At 27.2% G+C, this 13892-nt stretch overlaps 2 protein-coding genes across 4 annotated transcripts in view; one reads left to right on the top strand and one right to left on the bottom strand.

Annotated features, from left to right (window-relative positions):
• LOC145966317 (uncharacterized) overlaps positions 1-5039 on the top strand; it is a 33989-nt gene extending 28950 nt beyond the window's left edge. The window contains exon 5 of the mRNA XM_083090328.1: positions 4916-5039. Coding sequence (XP_082946454.1) covers positions 4916-4925 — 10 coding nt within the window. The 3' untranslated portion in view covers positions 4926-5039. The remainder of the gene's footprint in view (positions 1-4915) is intronic.
• A 2231-nt stretch (positions 5040-7270) lies between these two features.
• Positions 7271-12468, bottom strand: LOC145966313 (G-protein coupled receptor Mth2-like). 3 transcript variants are annotated; one of them, XM_083090323.1, is made up of 5 exons: positions 11002-12468; positions 10451-10529; positions 9369-9547; positions 9079-9244; positions 7271-8017 (listed from the first exon to the last, which is right to left on the bottom strand). In XM_083090323.1, the coding sequence occupies exons 1-5, from the start codon at positions 12131-12133 to the stop codon at positions 7750-7752; spliced, it is 1824 nt and encodes a 607-aa protein (XP_082946449.1). In that variant the 5' UTR covers positions 12134-12468; the 3' UTR covers positions 7271-7749. The 3 variants fall into 3 exon arrangements, with proteins under 3 accessions (XP_082946449.1, XP_082946451.1, XP_082946452.1); XM_083090325.1 differs by having other exon boundaries at positions 7271-7781; XM_083090326.1 differs by having other exon boundaries at positions 7271-7762.
• Positions 12469-13892: the final 1424 nt, after the last annotated feature.

Genomic DNA, 13892 nt, shown 5'->3' with positions numbered 1-13892 from the left:
GTATGAATAGAATCTCGCAATGGCTTCACATAAAATACGCGAGATTCTTGTATGTATAATACAAAATTACTTAGCTCATGTATATAAAATATTTATTTGTGTCAAATAATCCTATACACACGTTATCAATATGTTATGAATATTAATAATAATTTGTTGAAGTATTTTTGCAAACGTCTTATCAAATTCATATAACAATCAATTATATAACAAATATGTTAATGCAAAACAACTTTCTTATTTTTAATCGTTTATATGAAAAAAAAATTAAATAAAATATATTAAAATATTATATTACATCTAGAGAGGAAGTCTTCTTATCGAAGGTAAAATTATGATATGATTAAAGTAGATTACGAAATTATGTTTATAAATTGAGATATATAGACATATATAAATATATTTTTTGTCTTGATTTTTTATTTGATATGCTCACTTTTCCGAACAAAAGATTATATAAAGCATTTCTATGAAAAAGATTTTTTATTTGATATGCTCACTTTTCCGAACAAAAGATTATCATAAAGCATTTCTATGAAAAAGTTATAATATTTTTCACTGATAACATCGATGTGCATGCGTAAATCTGATCACATACATATATATTTTTTTATATATATTTTTCTTTCTGCATACTGCGTGAATTCGTATACATGTCAACTATTAAAAATATAATAAAATGACATATCTTATATACGTGGAATAACAAATTTTGCTTTGATCAAATTCATCATTATTGAATTAATTATATACCAAAATGTTTTTTGATAAAATAATTTGACAATATAATTTGAAACATAATAGAAAAGCGTATGCGGCAGTAGATTGTAAAAATGATGATTAATCGATTAACGATGATTGTAACGTTATATATGAATTAGTATTAGGTATTTAATTTTATTAAATTGTTTATACATTAAATGTTTCGCACATCGCGCATTTTCATAAAAGTACTACTTGTTATTCCTTGTGATATCTGAACGCATTTTTAGTAAATTTTTATAAATATTTATGTTTATATGCATTAGGCAATATATATTGTTATTAACTTGACAATGTTATATAAATTATTTTTATTTATAGGAACATATCTAACGTTAAAATTGTCGAATATAATAAAGATCCAATAAAAATAATTCTAAAAATCGCAAGATGATTCTCTACTGTAAAATTATATCATCGATATTAAGAAATTGACTTTAAAAGTCACGAAGTCATCCCATGTATGTCAAATCAGACATATCAATAAATAATTTCATACCCGACAAGAGAAGAATATGAGAAAGTAAATGTATAAATATATCTACAGTTGTTCTATAAATTTCTATATTTTTTTATAAAAATACGTCTCAGCAGCGCTCCTTTTTCGTATCTATCACATTTAAATTTATTATTATTATGAAAAAAAGAACGGTTTAAGATAAAGTAACATTTTTTTATAAAATATATATACAATATGTACATATACATAATACACACACGGACATATATATATATGTAAATTATTTACACACACGTATTGTGTATGTACGTGTGTGTACATACGCAATATATATGTATTTATGTATGTATGTATGTATGTATGTATGTATGTATGTATGATGTATGTGTGTGTGTGTGTGTGTGTGTGTGTGTGTGTGTGTGTACACACACACACACACACACACACATACCTACACACCTACATACCTACATACCTACATACATACATACATACATACATACATACATACATACATACATACATACATACATAATATACATACATATACGTATACGTGTGTGTGTGTGTGTGTGTGTGTGTGTCTGTGTGTGTGTGTGTGTACGTATGTATATATGTATGTATGTATAACTTTATTTTACTCTTTGCTTAAATTACTAAGTAAAGAGAGTCTCACTAACAAGTAAAGACCCAACTGTCACTCACGGATTCTAATGAAACTTTGTACACTTGTAAAACTGTGCAAAATAATAGACACGTGTTTTTTTTATCTGCGGAGAAGCGATTTTAAGGGCAGAAACAACCCCTTGTATATATAAAAAATTTAAGTTTCATAAAAAATTGTTTCAGATAAAAGTTGTAGGGTGTAAAAAGATCTATTTACTGGCGCCATGAGTTTGACCTTGGATGGCGTCGCCAAGGTCAGGACAAGGCATCAGGACAAGGTGGTTCCATTTAAAAAAATCAAGTTGACCTTCAAATGACCCCTAAATTAGACTCCAAGGTCAGGGTCAGGGTTACCGTCAGGTGTCCCTCTCTGAACCTTACAACTTTTGTATGAAACATTTTTTTCCATCTTGCTTACTTTACGAGATATTTGCGTGTGTCGATTAAAATGGCCCACCCTGTATACAAGGGGTTGTTTCTGCCCTTAAAATCGCTTCTCCGCAGATAAAAAAAATACGTGTGTATTATTTTGCATAATTTTACAAGTGTACAAAATTTCATTAGAATCCGTGAGTGACAGTTGGGTACCTTTACTTGTAGTGTGGCTATGTAGTTTATTGTATGCGATTATGTCAGTTATATCTGTGTGTAAACATATTATTTCATTTATTTAAACTGACTAGAAAGTTGGTATGTAAATAATAATTGTTTCTATATAATGAATCTTACATGTTGAATTAAATCAATGTACGAAATATTGTATATTTTTATCCACTGTATTAATCGTAAAATGATATGTTAAGTTTACAATTTGAACTTTATTTACATGCGCTTATTCTATATTAATTTAAATGAACATGACAGACGTTTAAATATGTATTACATTTATATTATGTAGCATTTATATATATTTATATATATTGTATCTCTATAATATAATTATTTATATGTTATGTAAATAAATTAATATTGTTTTTTGAAAAAAACTTGAGAATAATTTTATTCTACTTCAAACATTAAAAATTTATTTATATCATGTCCTGTTTTGGAAAGACAAACTATTGGTGTATATGTGTCACTTTTTTTACTTTCTATAAAAGATGAGAATATATTTTTTTTTACGCAATATATAAGCATCACACACACAGATATTTTCTCATGGCAGTAGAATAAATATATGTAGCTTTTGTTAGCTTCATCTTTTATATATATATGCCCTTTTATATATACGCTTTGGACATATGTTTTGTAGAAATATATACATATATGAAAACAATATATGTATGTTGCGTATATGTGTCGTATGTATAGTCAAGCATATTAATCTTATTAAAACAGTTCGTTTATTTCTCCATCTCCACTTGATTTGTATGATCAATTCTGGATTGATCAGAATCCATATTGCGAGATTGGATATACATCATCAGTTACTATTAATAAAGTCCTTCGATATTTTGCAACATATATAATAATCGAGTAATTGATTTTACAGTTAAAATATATAAAATAATAAGAAAAATTATCACATTTCTCACATATGGATAAAATTTAAAATTACAAAACTTCTAATTAAAATAAGTAGATAGCAAAGCAAGAATATGATTTGATTTCCTAATCATGATGCAAGCATCTTTATAGAATTGTGATGATATAGATTTTATATGACTTGCAAGAGAGAGAATTTATGTCTTATTTATTTATTATACATATATATAAGAGAAATAATTATTCAATATATATGTGTGTGTGTATAAGAAAAATTATTTTTATTAAAATATCTCAAACGGATCCGAAGAGAATATAAACTTTTTATGTTCTATTCATTTTTGTCACAATATTTTGTAAAAAAAATTGTTTATTTTTGTACTGAAATATAATTACGTCTTATGCGAGAGAGAGAACAATATATCTACAATATATGTATCCTACAATAACATAATTTTTGTAAACATCTCTTTCTATCTTTCTTATAAATTTTCTGTTACATCTTTATTGCTATTATGTAAAATGCACGAAATAATTAAAATTATATGATACTATTTGGAAACAACAAAATTACTTTTAGCTAACTTTTAAGCTAAATTTGAATCTCAATTACCTCAATATTTTGTAAATATAACAAACAATATTTGTAAGATTTCTGTAAGAAAACTTAAGAAAGTACTCCAAGAAAATCTATTTGGGATAATATAAAAAGCTTAAATCTTTTGTTAGATTTCAGTAAAATTTTAAACATCTCTTACAATATCCACATAAGTAATTTGTAATCGAATTACTATGATTAAGTGTGAGGAAATCCTTCTTTTAGAGACTTTTAAAAAAATTTTTTTATTTATAAATCTTCGTGAATTACTTTGAAATGATGAAATTATTTAATCAGATCAAACTAACATCGCGATATAGATTAATATTGCTCGTTTGAATATCACTCGATAAAGCTTTTTCAAGCACACAGAAATATGACGATTAAAATATTATCGATAATGCAGCATAGAAATTTAAAGAAGGAAGCTCATCTAAAGATCTACTAGGATAACACGAAAATGTTTATCTCGCAGATTATTTGGTACTTACCTTGGTTTTCCCGGAACCTGTCGGACCCACCAACATTAATCCGTTGTATACCAGCATAGTTTCGTACAGCTGAATTATCTTTTTCACAAAATCTGTAATTAGAATTGCGTAATTAAAATCTTTAATAGATTCCGCGAAGCATAGTCACAGACGAATTAAGGAAGCTCCGAATGCCGGTATCGATCCAATGCGCGTTATCACATTTAGCGTGTGCTTCCAAATTGGATGTTTTAGTGCAAAGACACGTTTCTACATTATGACATTTATTTTCGTAATTTCGCGAAGTATATACATATTAATGTGAATATGCTCTCTCTTTCTCTCTCTCTCTCTCTCTCTCTCTCTCTCTCTCTCTCTCTCTCTTTCTCTTGATGAAATATGTACATAAATGTAAGGTGCCGTGTGACAATAGTTATGTACTCGGACTTAATGAGAATATTTTATTTGATAAAGATACACTTAAACTGTGCGGCCGGACCGACGCCACGCTACTCTCTCACATGTGCTCGCTCACCCCATGCATGCGCCCGCTCACTTTCATGCATGCGTTCTAACTGCGTGGCCGGGCAGTCGTCAACCTTAGGAAATGGAGCTATTACTTGGAGTAGTCAGCGTCAGAGCTGTGTAGCTTTATCGACAACCGAGGCAGAATATGTGGCGGCATCCACTGCTGCCAAAGAATTAGTATGGTTATGTAATATCATTAATGAATTCAAACCTGGAATTCAAGTCCGCCTTCTTATGGATAATGAAGCTGCGATTCGTCTAGCTAACAATCCTGAACAACATAAGCGCACTAAACATATCGCAGTGAGATACCACTATATTCGAGAATTGGTATTAGAAAAGAAGATTATTTTAGAATATATCGATACAAATAATCAAGTAGCAGATATGTTCACAAATCCCTTAGGACCGTTACGTTTAAGAGAACTCAGTAAAAAGATTGGACTGAATTAACTGTAAACTGCGTAATAAAAATACAGTTTTAGGGAGAGTGTTGTAAGAGAAAACTGTATTAGCTCTTTTAGTTTGATTTATATTTAGTATGTACGTCTTGTTTCTGTTGCTTTTATGTTCATTTTCGTTGACTGCAACATTGCGTATGCGCACTACTGTTTGTTACTCTTTTTACCCGCGTGTTATAGCTAGCGCCCTCTCATTGCGTCAGAACTCTCTCGCCTCGCTTTCTTTGTTAACACGTGTTTTGTATTCTCGATCGCTGCTGTATAAATAAGCGGATTGTACTTATAATAAACCTAAATTGTAACTAAATTGACTCGTCAGTTTTCTTGAGAAAGCACACAACAACATTATCTTCACTGAATATTTGACAATTATACAATTATACATGAAATTTTTTTTGCCATGGAGCTTTATTAGCATTTGATTGTCATTTTGATTCGTCATTTTCACGATTTTGTATCAAATTCACAAGCAATTCACTGTTTCGAATCAACATCTTCCTTAATTGTGGAGTTTGTAAAAAATTCATATTTGAAAATGACATGTTTTAGTTATTACTGATGTCATTTTTATGTAAAATATGTCAGTTCAATCTCACCTCGATATCATGATTTTTCATAGAATTTACAGAAGTAAAATTTCTGTTGCACTGTCAGGATAGCATCGGTGAGTATAAGTATGTAATATCAAAGTATATAATATTATATTCGGTTTTTGTCTCACTAGATTCTAGAGCAAGCTAATACTGTATCTAGTTTAGTCACGATGTCTCTTCCCAAGATATATGAGAGATGAAAGCGCAAGTAACATACTCACATCAGCCATGAGGCAAGATTACTATTGAGATAACGAATCACCCGACAACGTTGTAACTGTAATTTACCTGTAAATCTGTACGAGCGACGGTTTAAAATAAAAGTTTCCTCAATAAGCTTTAATTCTAATTAAACAATTTGACTAATGGTGTCTCGTATCAAGTTACATAATTACAAGTCAGGCGCAGCAAATAATTTGATTAATGTAGCGACAGAATAAATTATATATTCTAATTAAGAGCTATTACATTTTCGAGAGAATTATCAAGGGACATAAACTAACAAAGTAATTAAGATTGTAATATTTTAATTGAGAGCTGCTACATTTTCAGAAGACAGAATTATCAAGAGATTTAATAAATTAAGTAATTAAGATTTTAATACTGATTTTTAACTTCGAATTATAAGCGGTTATATTTTTAATATAATTAGAGATAGAATCAAGAGACGCGATTAACTAAGTAATCAAGATTTCTAGATTCTTATTTCATGATACTAGAAGCTAATATCCTTTACTACTTAAAAATCTGAAATTCATTATTTGTGTCTCTCGTAAACAAAGCCATTAATGGACGACAATATAAAATTAATCTTTTATTAAAGAATTAAGTTACTACATTACAGTTAACTGTTATTTAACTGCTGATCTTTATTATAAAAATTTTTTTTATGCATTGCAGAATTAAAGATCCTCAAATAAATTCTATCTGCGACGGTTTGCCTGCCTAGAGATTGGCAAGTGTAAGCTAACAATAAGTCTATTCAAAATTAAAACAAAAGATCAACACACGTTAATATATAGTTAATTTTAAATGACTCTCTATGATTATAAGTATGAAAATAAATACCGAACGTAAAATTAAATAACATGATATGATGATAATTTTAAAAATAATTACTAAGACATTAACATAAATGCTTTATTTACAAGATTTTTTATTATAACATTTAATACAATAATAATAGTTTATATTTATATGTAATATAACAATAGTCAAGATAGTTGCATACAAGTTCCATGGGAGAGTCTTATTGTTAGAGTGCGAATAAAATAAATAAATTATAAATCAACAGAAATCGATTATATGACTAATGCTCATAATAAACTAAAAATTTACATATAATATTTTTTAGATTATAAAGAATATTAAAAAAAACTTATAAATAAATTTGTAAATTACTAAATAAATCGAAAGAAAGGTAGCATTTCCTACGAGCAAGTCTGAATTAACAATAAACTTACTAAAAATTAAGACAAAAGTTCAATATACAATAATATAAAGTTAATCCTAGACTACAAAATCATATATTCCTTAATTGATTGCTGACTAACATCCGATTTCTGATCTGCGGTAAAACTTTTTTTTGCAACATTAGAGTTTAGTCACGGTCAATTCTGTCGAATGTATCTCATTAACATTCGTTTCTTCTCCAGAAGAACTTAATTTCTCCATGGGTATATTTTCTGATATGGTTGTGCAGGTTTTCGAAAATGTTGCGTTCGCTTCATGTCGAGTTTCTGGAAGCAAATCGCATTTCTGCGAATCGTTTCAATAGCAGCTGCTTAATTGTCTTCTTACACACGAATGTAATGAAGATACTAAGGCTTAGTAAGACATCCGTCAAATAGATAAAAAATAAATATATCTTGAAATTTGCTTTATATTGTTTATATTGAAATATTAATTTATCGAACTTATATAGTATCTTTATACACCATTTTATTCCCATTATAATAAACGTCATGATAAATAACTTCAGGTATAGCTTGAACCTATAAATTAATATGTAAATTAATATGTTTCGATTATAATTCAAAAAACTATGAACATGAAAGCTATGAACATGAAAACTACGAAGATTATGTTATAAACAAATACATTTGAATTAACAACTGAACAAAAATGAATATTTAATACTTTATAGATATATCTACATAAATTAGTTTTAAGATTTTTAAAAAAATTATATTTTTATTTAAATTTTTACTTATATAATATATACTTTTTTACTTATATAATATATACGTACTACGAAGTTTCCAGTAATAACCTCTCGTGTGCAGATAAAGCGAGTTAAAATGAATAGGAAAGTTCTCTACTATTTTGTTATTTTCGTAATAATTAATGAGAAACTATCGGCTAATGCATATAAATATAAGTAAGCGATGAGAAGAAATAGCTCAATGTTACGCGTGCTAATGGCATGCATGAAGCATTGTAATTAATAATCAAGCACTCTATTATGTGTTGCGTCTAGTAACCTCATAACAGAATGCCTTTTTTCGCCACATATTTATACTGACGAGGATTGGTCAATTTTTTTAAATTAATTTTTCCTTAATTATTACAAAGATCACAAAACGGTGAACGGGTGAGAGAATTTTTCTACTCAATTTAACTAGCTATATCTCTACACGAGAGATGATACGATTATTATTATATTCTATATAACAATTAAATTTAATTAAATAATAATCAAATTTAATTTAATTTAATGTAAAGAAAATAATGAGAAAAAAATCATATTTAGAGAGAATAAAATTTTTTTTTTTGAATAAATGTTAAAAAATGTAATTTTTTGTATTCTTATAAAATAGATGCTTTAATTTTGACTTGATATTCTCGCAATTATTTTGTATTTTTTTTTCGAATATTGCAGTTTTAAAAAAAAAACGCGCGCACGATTGAAATGGCAGAGAATTTAAAATAACGAATTTTGCGATGCTAGGTAACTGTATATAAATAAATATAATAGCATATACATATTAATAAAATATATACAAATTAACAAAATAAATTGTTATGTATCAATGGAAGAATATTGAACACAGACCATTTCTTATCCTCGTTAAAACATCGGCTCTCTGAATTTTTCAAATGATAAGTTGTGTCCTTCTTGTAACGATAGATCTTCAATGCCGTAGAGATGGATAAACAAATACTACTGATAATACAGATACTTTCAGGCACATTAAAATATAACAGAGCTGCTGTGTCATCTGAAATAAAAGTTAAAATGTTTATATTGTATTTTGCAAGTATATGAAACATATTTTACTCTTAATATGAATTCTCAGATTTGTGACAATATATTATAATCAAGCTAGTGTAGCGTTCACTTACGAACAAACCAACACTTCTTATGAAATTTTGGTTGTAATTTTTCCGGTATGTTGGGAACAAAATTCATGATGCCACAAAAAATTGCGAGAATAAGAGGGCAGCCACACGCGTAAATAGAATACATGATCAGTTTATTTTTTTCTTCTTGTTTCTTATTTCTTTGCAACAAATGAAGTTTTCTGCAAAGTATTATTTACACTTTACATTTAGTCAGTAATAAAATATAGAAAAAACCGCGATGCAAATGCACATTAATGAAACAAATTATTTTTTGACCGGGATTCTCGCTTATATACATATAATCCCAATTAAAAACATTTACTTATGTTATAACATCACAGAAGGACAAATTAACATGTATAATTTACAATATAATGTTATAAATATTTGATAATAATATAAAATTTTGTAAACAATTCAGTATGTTAATATAACATTATGTTATCTTGCTTTCAAAAATTAAACGCTAGTTTATAAAATAAATATTCTATTTTAAATAAACAAGATCTAATAGAAATCTCGAACAAAAAAATTATATTTATTTTATATAATAGAAATGCAACTTACTCATTCTGTGTACTAAATTTATCATATTTTAAGCTATATAATTTATATTATTAAACAATACAAACTGACAAAAAATTTTTTTTTCCATCCAAGATGTCGTATTATTTTTCTGTCTTTAATTTTATGTACTTTTATAAATATAATTTAAAGTTTTACACATTTCATAATATATTTATACATTTTCATATAATATTTTATATAATAAAATATAAGTATCTTTCTTATTTCGATGAAGATAAAGAGAAGAAGGATCGGATAAAAGATTGAAAAAGAGAAAAGGATGAGAGAAAAGATAGAAAGATCGAGTGATAGTGGAGAAATAATAAGAGAGAAAATAAGAGCGGAAAAGAAAGAGGAAGATATATATAGTTATGCTTTGCCTATCTTGGATGTGATTTTTACCAAATAAATATTGTAACACGTGTTATGTTATATATATTATATAATATATATTAATTATATAAAGATTAATTTATGCTATTATGCTAGATAAAATTATATACTTGATAATTTACTTGAATGCCCGCCACATGTCGAAACTCATTACAGATAACCAAAAATAACTCGACATACGACAGTAATATATGATGAAGCCTGGAACATAGAAATAAACAATATTTAAATTGTGAGATCATTTTAACATGATTGAAATATCATTATGTTTGTAACAAATATCATTAACAAATATCATAAAAAGAAATAAATTATTCTAAAATTTTTGAGAATATATAGCAAAACAATATAACTAGTAATAAGTATGTACTGTATATTAATTATACAATACTTTGAGTTATAATATAAGAAATAATTCTGCACAATAGTACAAAAAGAAGATATTTGTTTAAACCAAAATTTTAATTAATATTTAGACAATATCTAAGTTGTGATTATACAAAAAAGTCTGAAAAAAAGATTTTCAGTTTTATTCACTATTAATCCTCGTGTTTTAAAGTGTACATTAAAGTTATCCTTAAAAAATAATGATTGTCAAACATGTATATATTAATAATCCTAATAAGTGTACATACTGTATTGATTTTATTGTCATATGATTTGAGTATACTACCGATTGTAACACAGGTGAAAGTCTTCAGAGTAATTAGATTCATCATAAAACTGACAATATGTCCAGCAATCGTCAAACCAATATATATGCGCAGCAGAAAACTGTGTGTATTACGAAGCTCAGGCAGTATAGAGTACACCAGAAATATTCCCAGTAAAAGCAGTACAGACACTATTCGCATTAATCTTAGCAATAGTACTAACAGTGGTGGAGTTTTAATAAAACGAATTCGTTTTCTTGCGCGTCTTCTGCTTTTTTTATTTCTTTGATAGTTTATAGTTTCCGAACAGATAATCACATCAAACTTATTTCTATGCATAATGGCCAGACAGTAAGATGTTGATTCTATGAATGTATGGTTATAAGGAAGATACAAAGAACCATTAGTGAAAAACATATAATTATATTTTGAAAGGTCTTCATAGTCAGAATCAAGCAAATAGTGTTGATCCTGTTGGCACGGATCGTGAATAGTAAGGTGAAAAAGTTCGTTCACTCTCTTACTTCCATTTTGCAATGAACCATTCAAGTCTTCGTATACGTTCGGAAATAAAGAAAGAATTTCTTTTTTTCCAATAATACATTTGTCGTCAATCAGACGATCGCCGAAAGGACAGCAAAGCGGAATGCAAGTAATATTGTTACACATTTCGTATGGAACAATGTTATATTTTTTGTTTGTTCCATTAAAAGTTTTATATAACTCATACGATGTGGAATCATTATTGCTTTTGTTTTTCATTAACTCTCTATAGATTTCATGTGACGTAGAATTTTTCTTACTGTCGCTTTTTGCTGAATTTGTAAGTTCCACCAACATGTGATCATTTTCATGATTTTTTATGGAATGCGTTCCGAATTCATACTGTACCGTGCTATCACCTTCGTGACTATTGCTGGAATTAGTGTAATACTTGTCGTTTTGCATATTAGTAGATTTTTTGTACAAATTATATCGCAGTGTTTTCATTTCGTCCATATAGTTTGTCGTAGAGTTCGCGTCTATTTCATATTGTACCGTCAAATTATCCCATTTCTTTTCGTTGCTTGCGAAATTTTGTTGAGATTTTGACAAAGCGATGAGAAAAAGAAGCACACAACACCAAAAGACGAAATTTTTTCCACACATCATCAATCTTTTGACACGTCGAATTTATACTTGGAAAAAACGTATTTAATTTTTACGATAATTTTATAATCAGATGTTCGATAAGAGCGAACACTGATTGCGGATGGAAAAATACATTAATATCATTGGTCTGTAATGATTGGGTTCGTTACAATTTATTTTTATTTTAATCTTCAAGACCAAAGAACTATTTTTGTAGAATCTATTCTCGTAAATGTCAAAAAAAATTGATGCTGATAAAATAACACTCATCATAACAACAAGTCAATAAAAAGCCAAAATTATGATTTGGTGATATCGTTAAGCTTTTTAATGGTACTGTTTTATTTCTTTTTATAGTAAAACGTGTAGTTCAAAAAATGAAGGACATGCATGAATTCTTGGTTTATATATTTAATTTTTAAAACTTTTAATAGTTTTATATTCTATATATATATACGTGCACTCATATATTTATTTTGATTTTACCTTGTGGTAATCAAGATTAATCGTTATGCTTAAATTTTCGAAGAATATTTATATTTTTCATTTTGTAAGTATATCGATTTTTTACATACATGTCCATTTTGATGTAATCTGCAATTTAAAAATTTCTGAAAATTTAAGGATATACTTTAGATAATCAAGCTTCATGTCCATTATATCATGTAGATTCCGAATTTTAAATTAATTTAAATTTCATATGATATTAATGCAAAGCTCTATTTTCATATTAATTATATGAAAGAAATATATGTGTTAAGTACAAAAGTATAAAAATGTAATAAAATGAAATTATTATTGTTCTTTTTCTCTTTTTCTCCCCAAAATATCGAAAGATCGAAAGTTTTCTTTTAGCACTGTTGTATATGTTAGCATATACAAAGATGAACAAGAAACTTCATTGATAAACTTCTATAGACGACAGTTTTTAACCAATTTAGCGGCGAAATAAAATGAATCTCTTGATTGTTTTCTTTTAGATATTAATGAAGAATTCTTGAGGAGTCATTATATTTTTAAGAATATTACTAAAATAGAAAATAAATTAATAAACAAGAAGCAACAGAATAAGCAACAGAACAAATAACAATAATACAAATATTTTAATTATATCTAACATTTTTTATATTTATATACTATTATATTTCAAAATCTTAATTATTTAAATATTTTTGCATATATTATAGTTAAAAAAATTTTTTTTTTTGTAAATTTTATTTCGAAAAAATCAATAATAATAATAATAATCGATAACGTATAAGAAAAAATTTATTTGTTTCACTAACAAATTTATTAGTTTCTTTCGTTATTAAAACTACAAAAGAATACATGCGATCAAAAAATGAAATTATGATATTTGTAATATCGTTAATTTTAAAATTAAAATAATTGTATGTGCAGAAAAATTGCACACACATATAAATTTATTCATGAGATATTTATGTTAATTAGAAAAGTAAACATATCAGGTTATATAGGATGTCCGATAATAATTACATCTCCCATGTATAGATAGAGCGAGTTAAATTGAATAAAAGAGTCCTTTAATGTTTTTACCGACAATAATTAATTTAAGAGATTAATTTTAAAAAATTAACCAATATTACCGGGAATATCAACATGTGGCGAGAAGAGATGCCTGTTACACGGTTGCGAAAACGCGAGGATACAACATTACACACAACTCGCACGTAGTTGTCACTTAGTAGAGCGCTCCTCACAACACTTTATCACACATTTTTTAACCGCATAATAATGGGCTATCTCTTTTCGCACTAAT

Source organism: Camponotus vicinus, unplaced genomic scaffold, assembly GCF_025532165.1.
Source record: "Camponotus vicinus isolate PSW18456_S1 unplaced genomic scaffold, iyCamVici1.0 SCAF_2, whole genome shotgun sequence".
NCBI classification, from domain to species: Eukaryota; Metazoa; Arthropoda; class Insecta; order Hymenoptera; family Formicidae; genus Camponotus; species Camponotus vicinus.
Note: the sequence above shows the minus strand (reverse complement) of the source record. Positions and strands in the feature narration are given on the sequence as shown.

Coding starts and splice junctions, on each gene's coding strand:
- LOC145966313 (XM_083090323.1), bottom strand. CDS start 12,133: ATGATGTGTGGAAAAAATTTCGTCTTTTGGTGTTGTGTGCTTCTTTTT. Junction 10,530..11,001: donor TTTCACCTGTGTTACAATCG/GTAGTATACTCA, acceptor TCTATGTTCCAG/GCTTCATCATATATTACTGT. Junction 8,018..9,078: donor TTTAACGAGGATAAGAAATG/GTCTGTGTTCAA, acceptor ATTAATTTATAG/GTTCAAGCTATACCTGAAGT.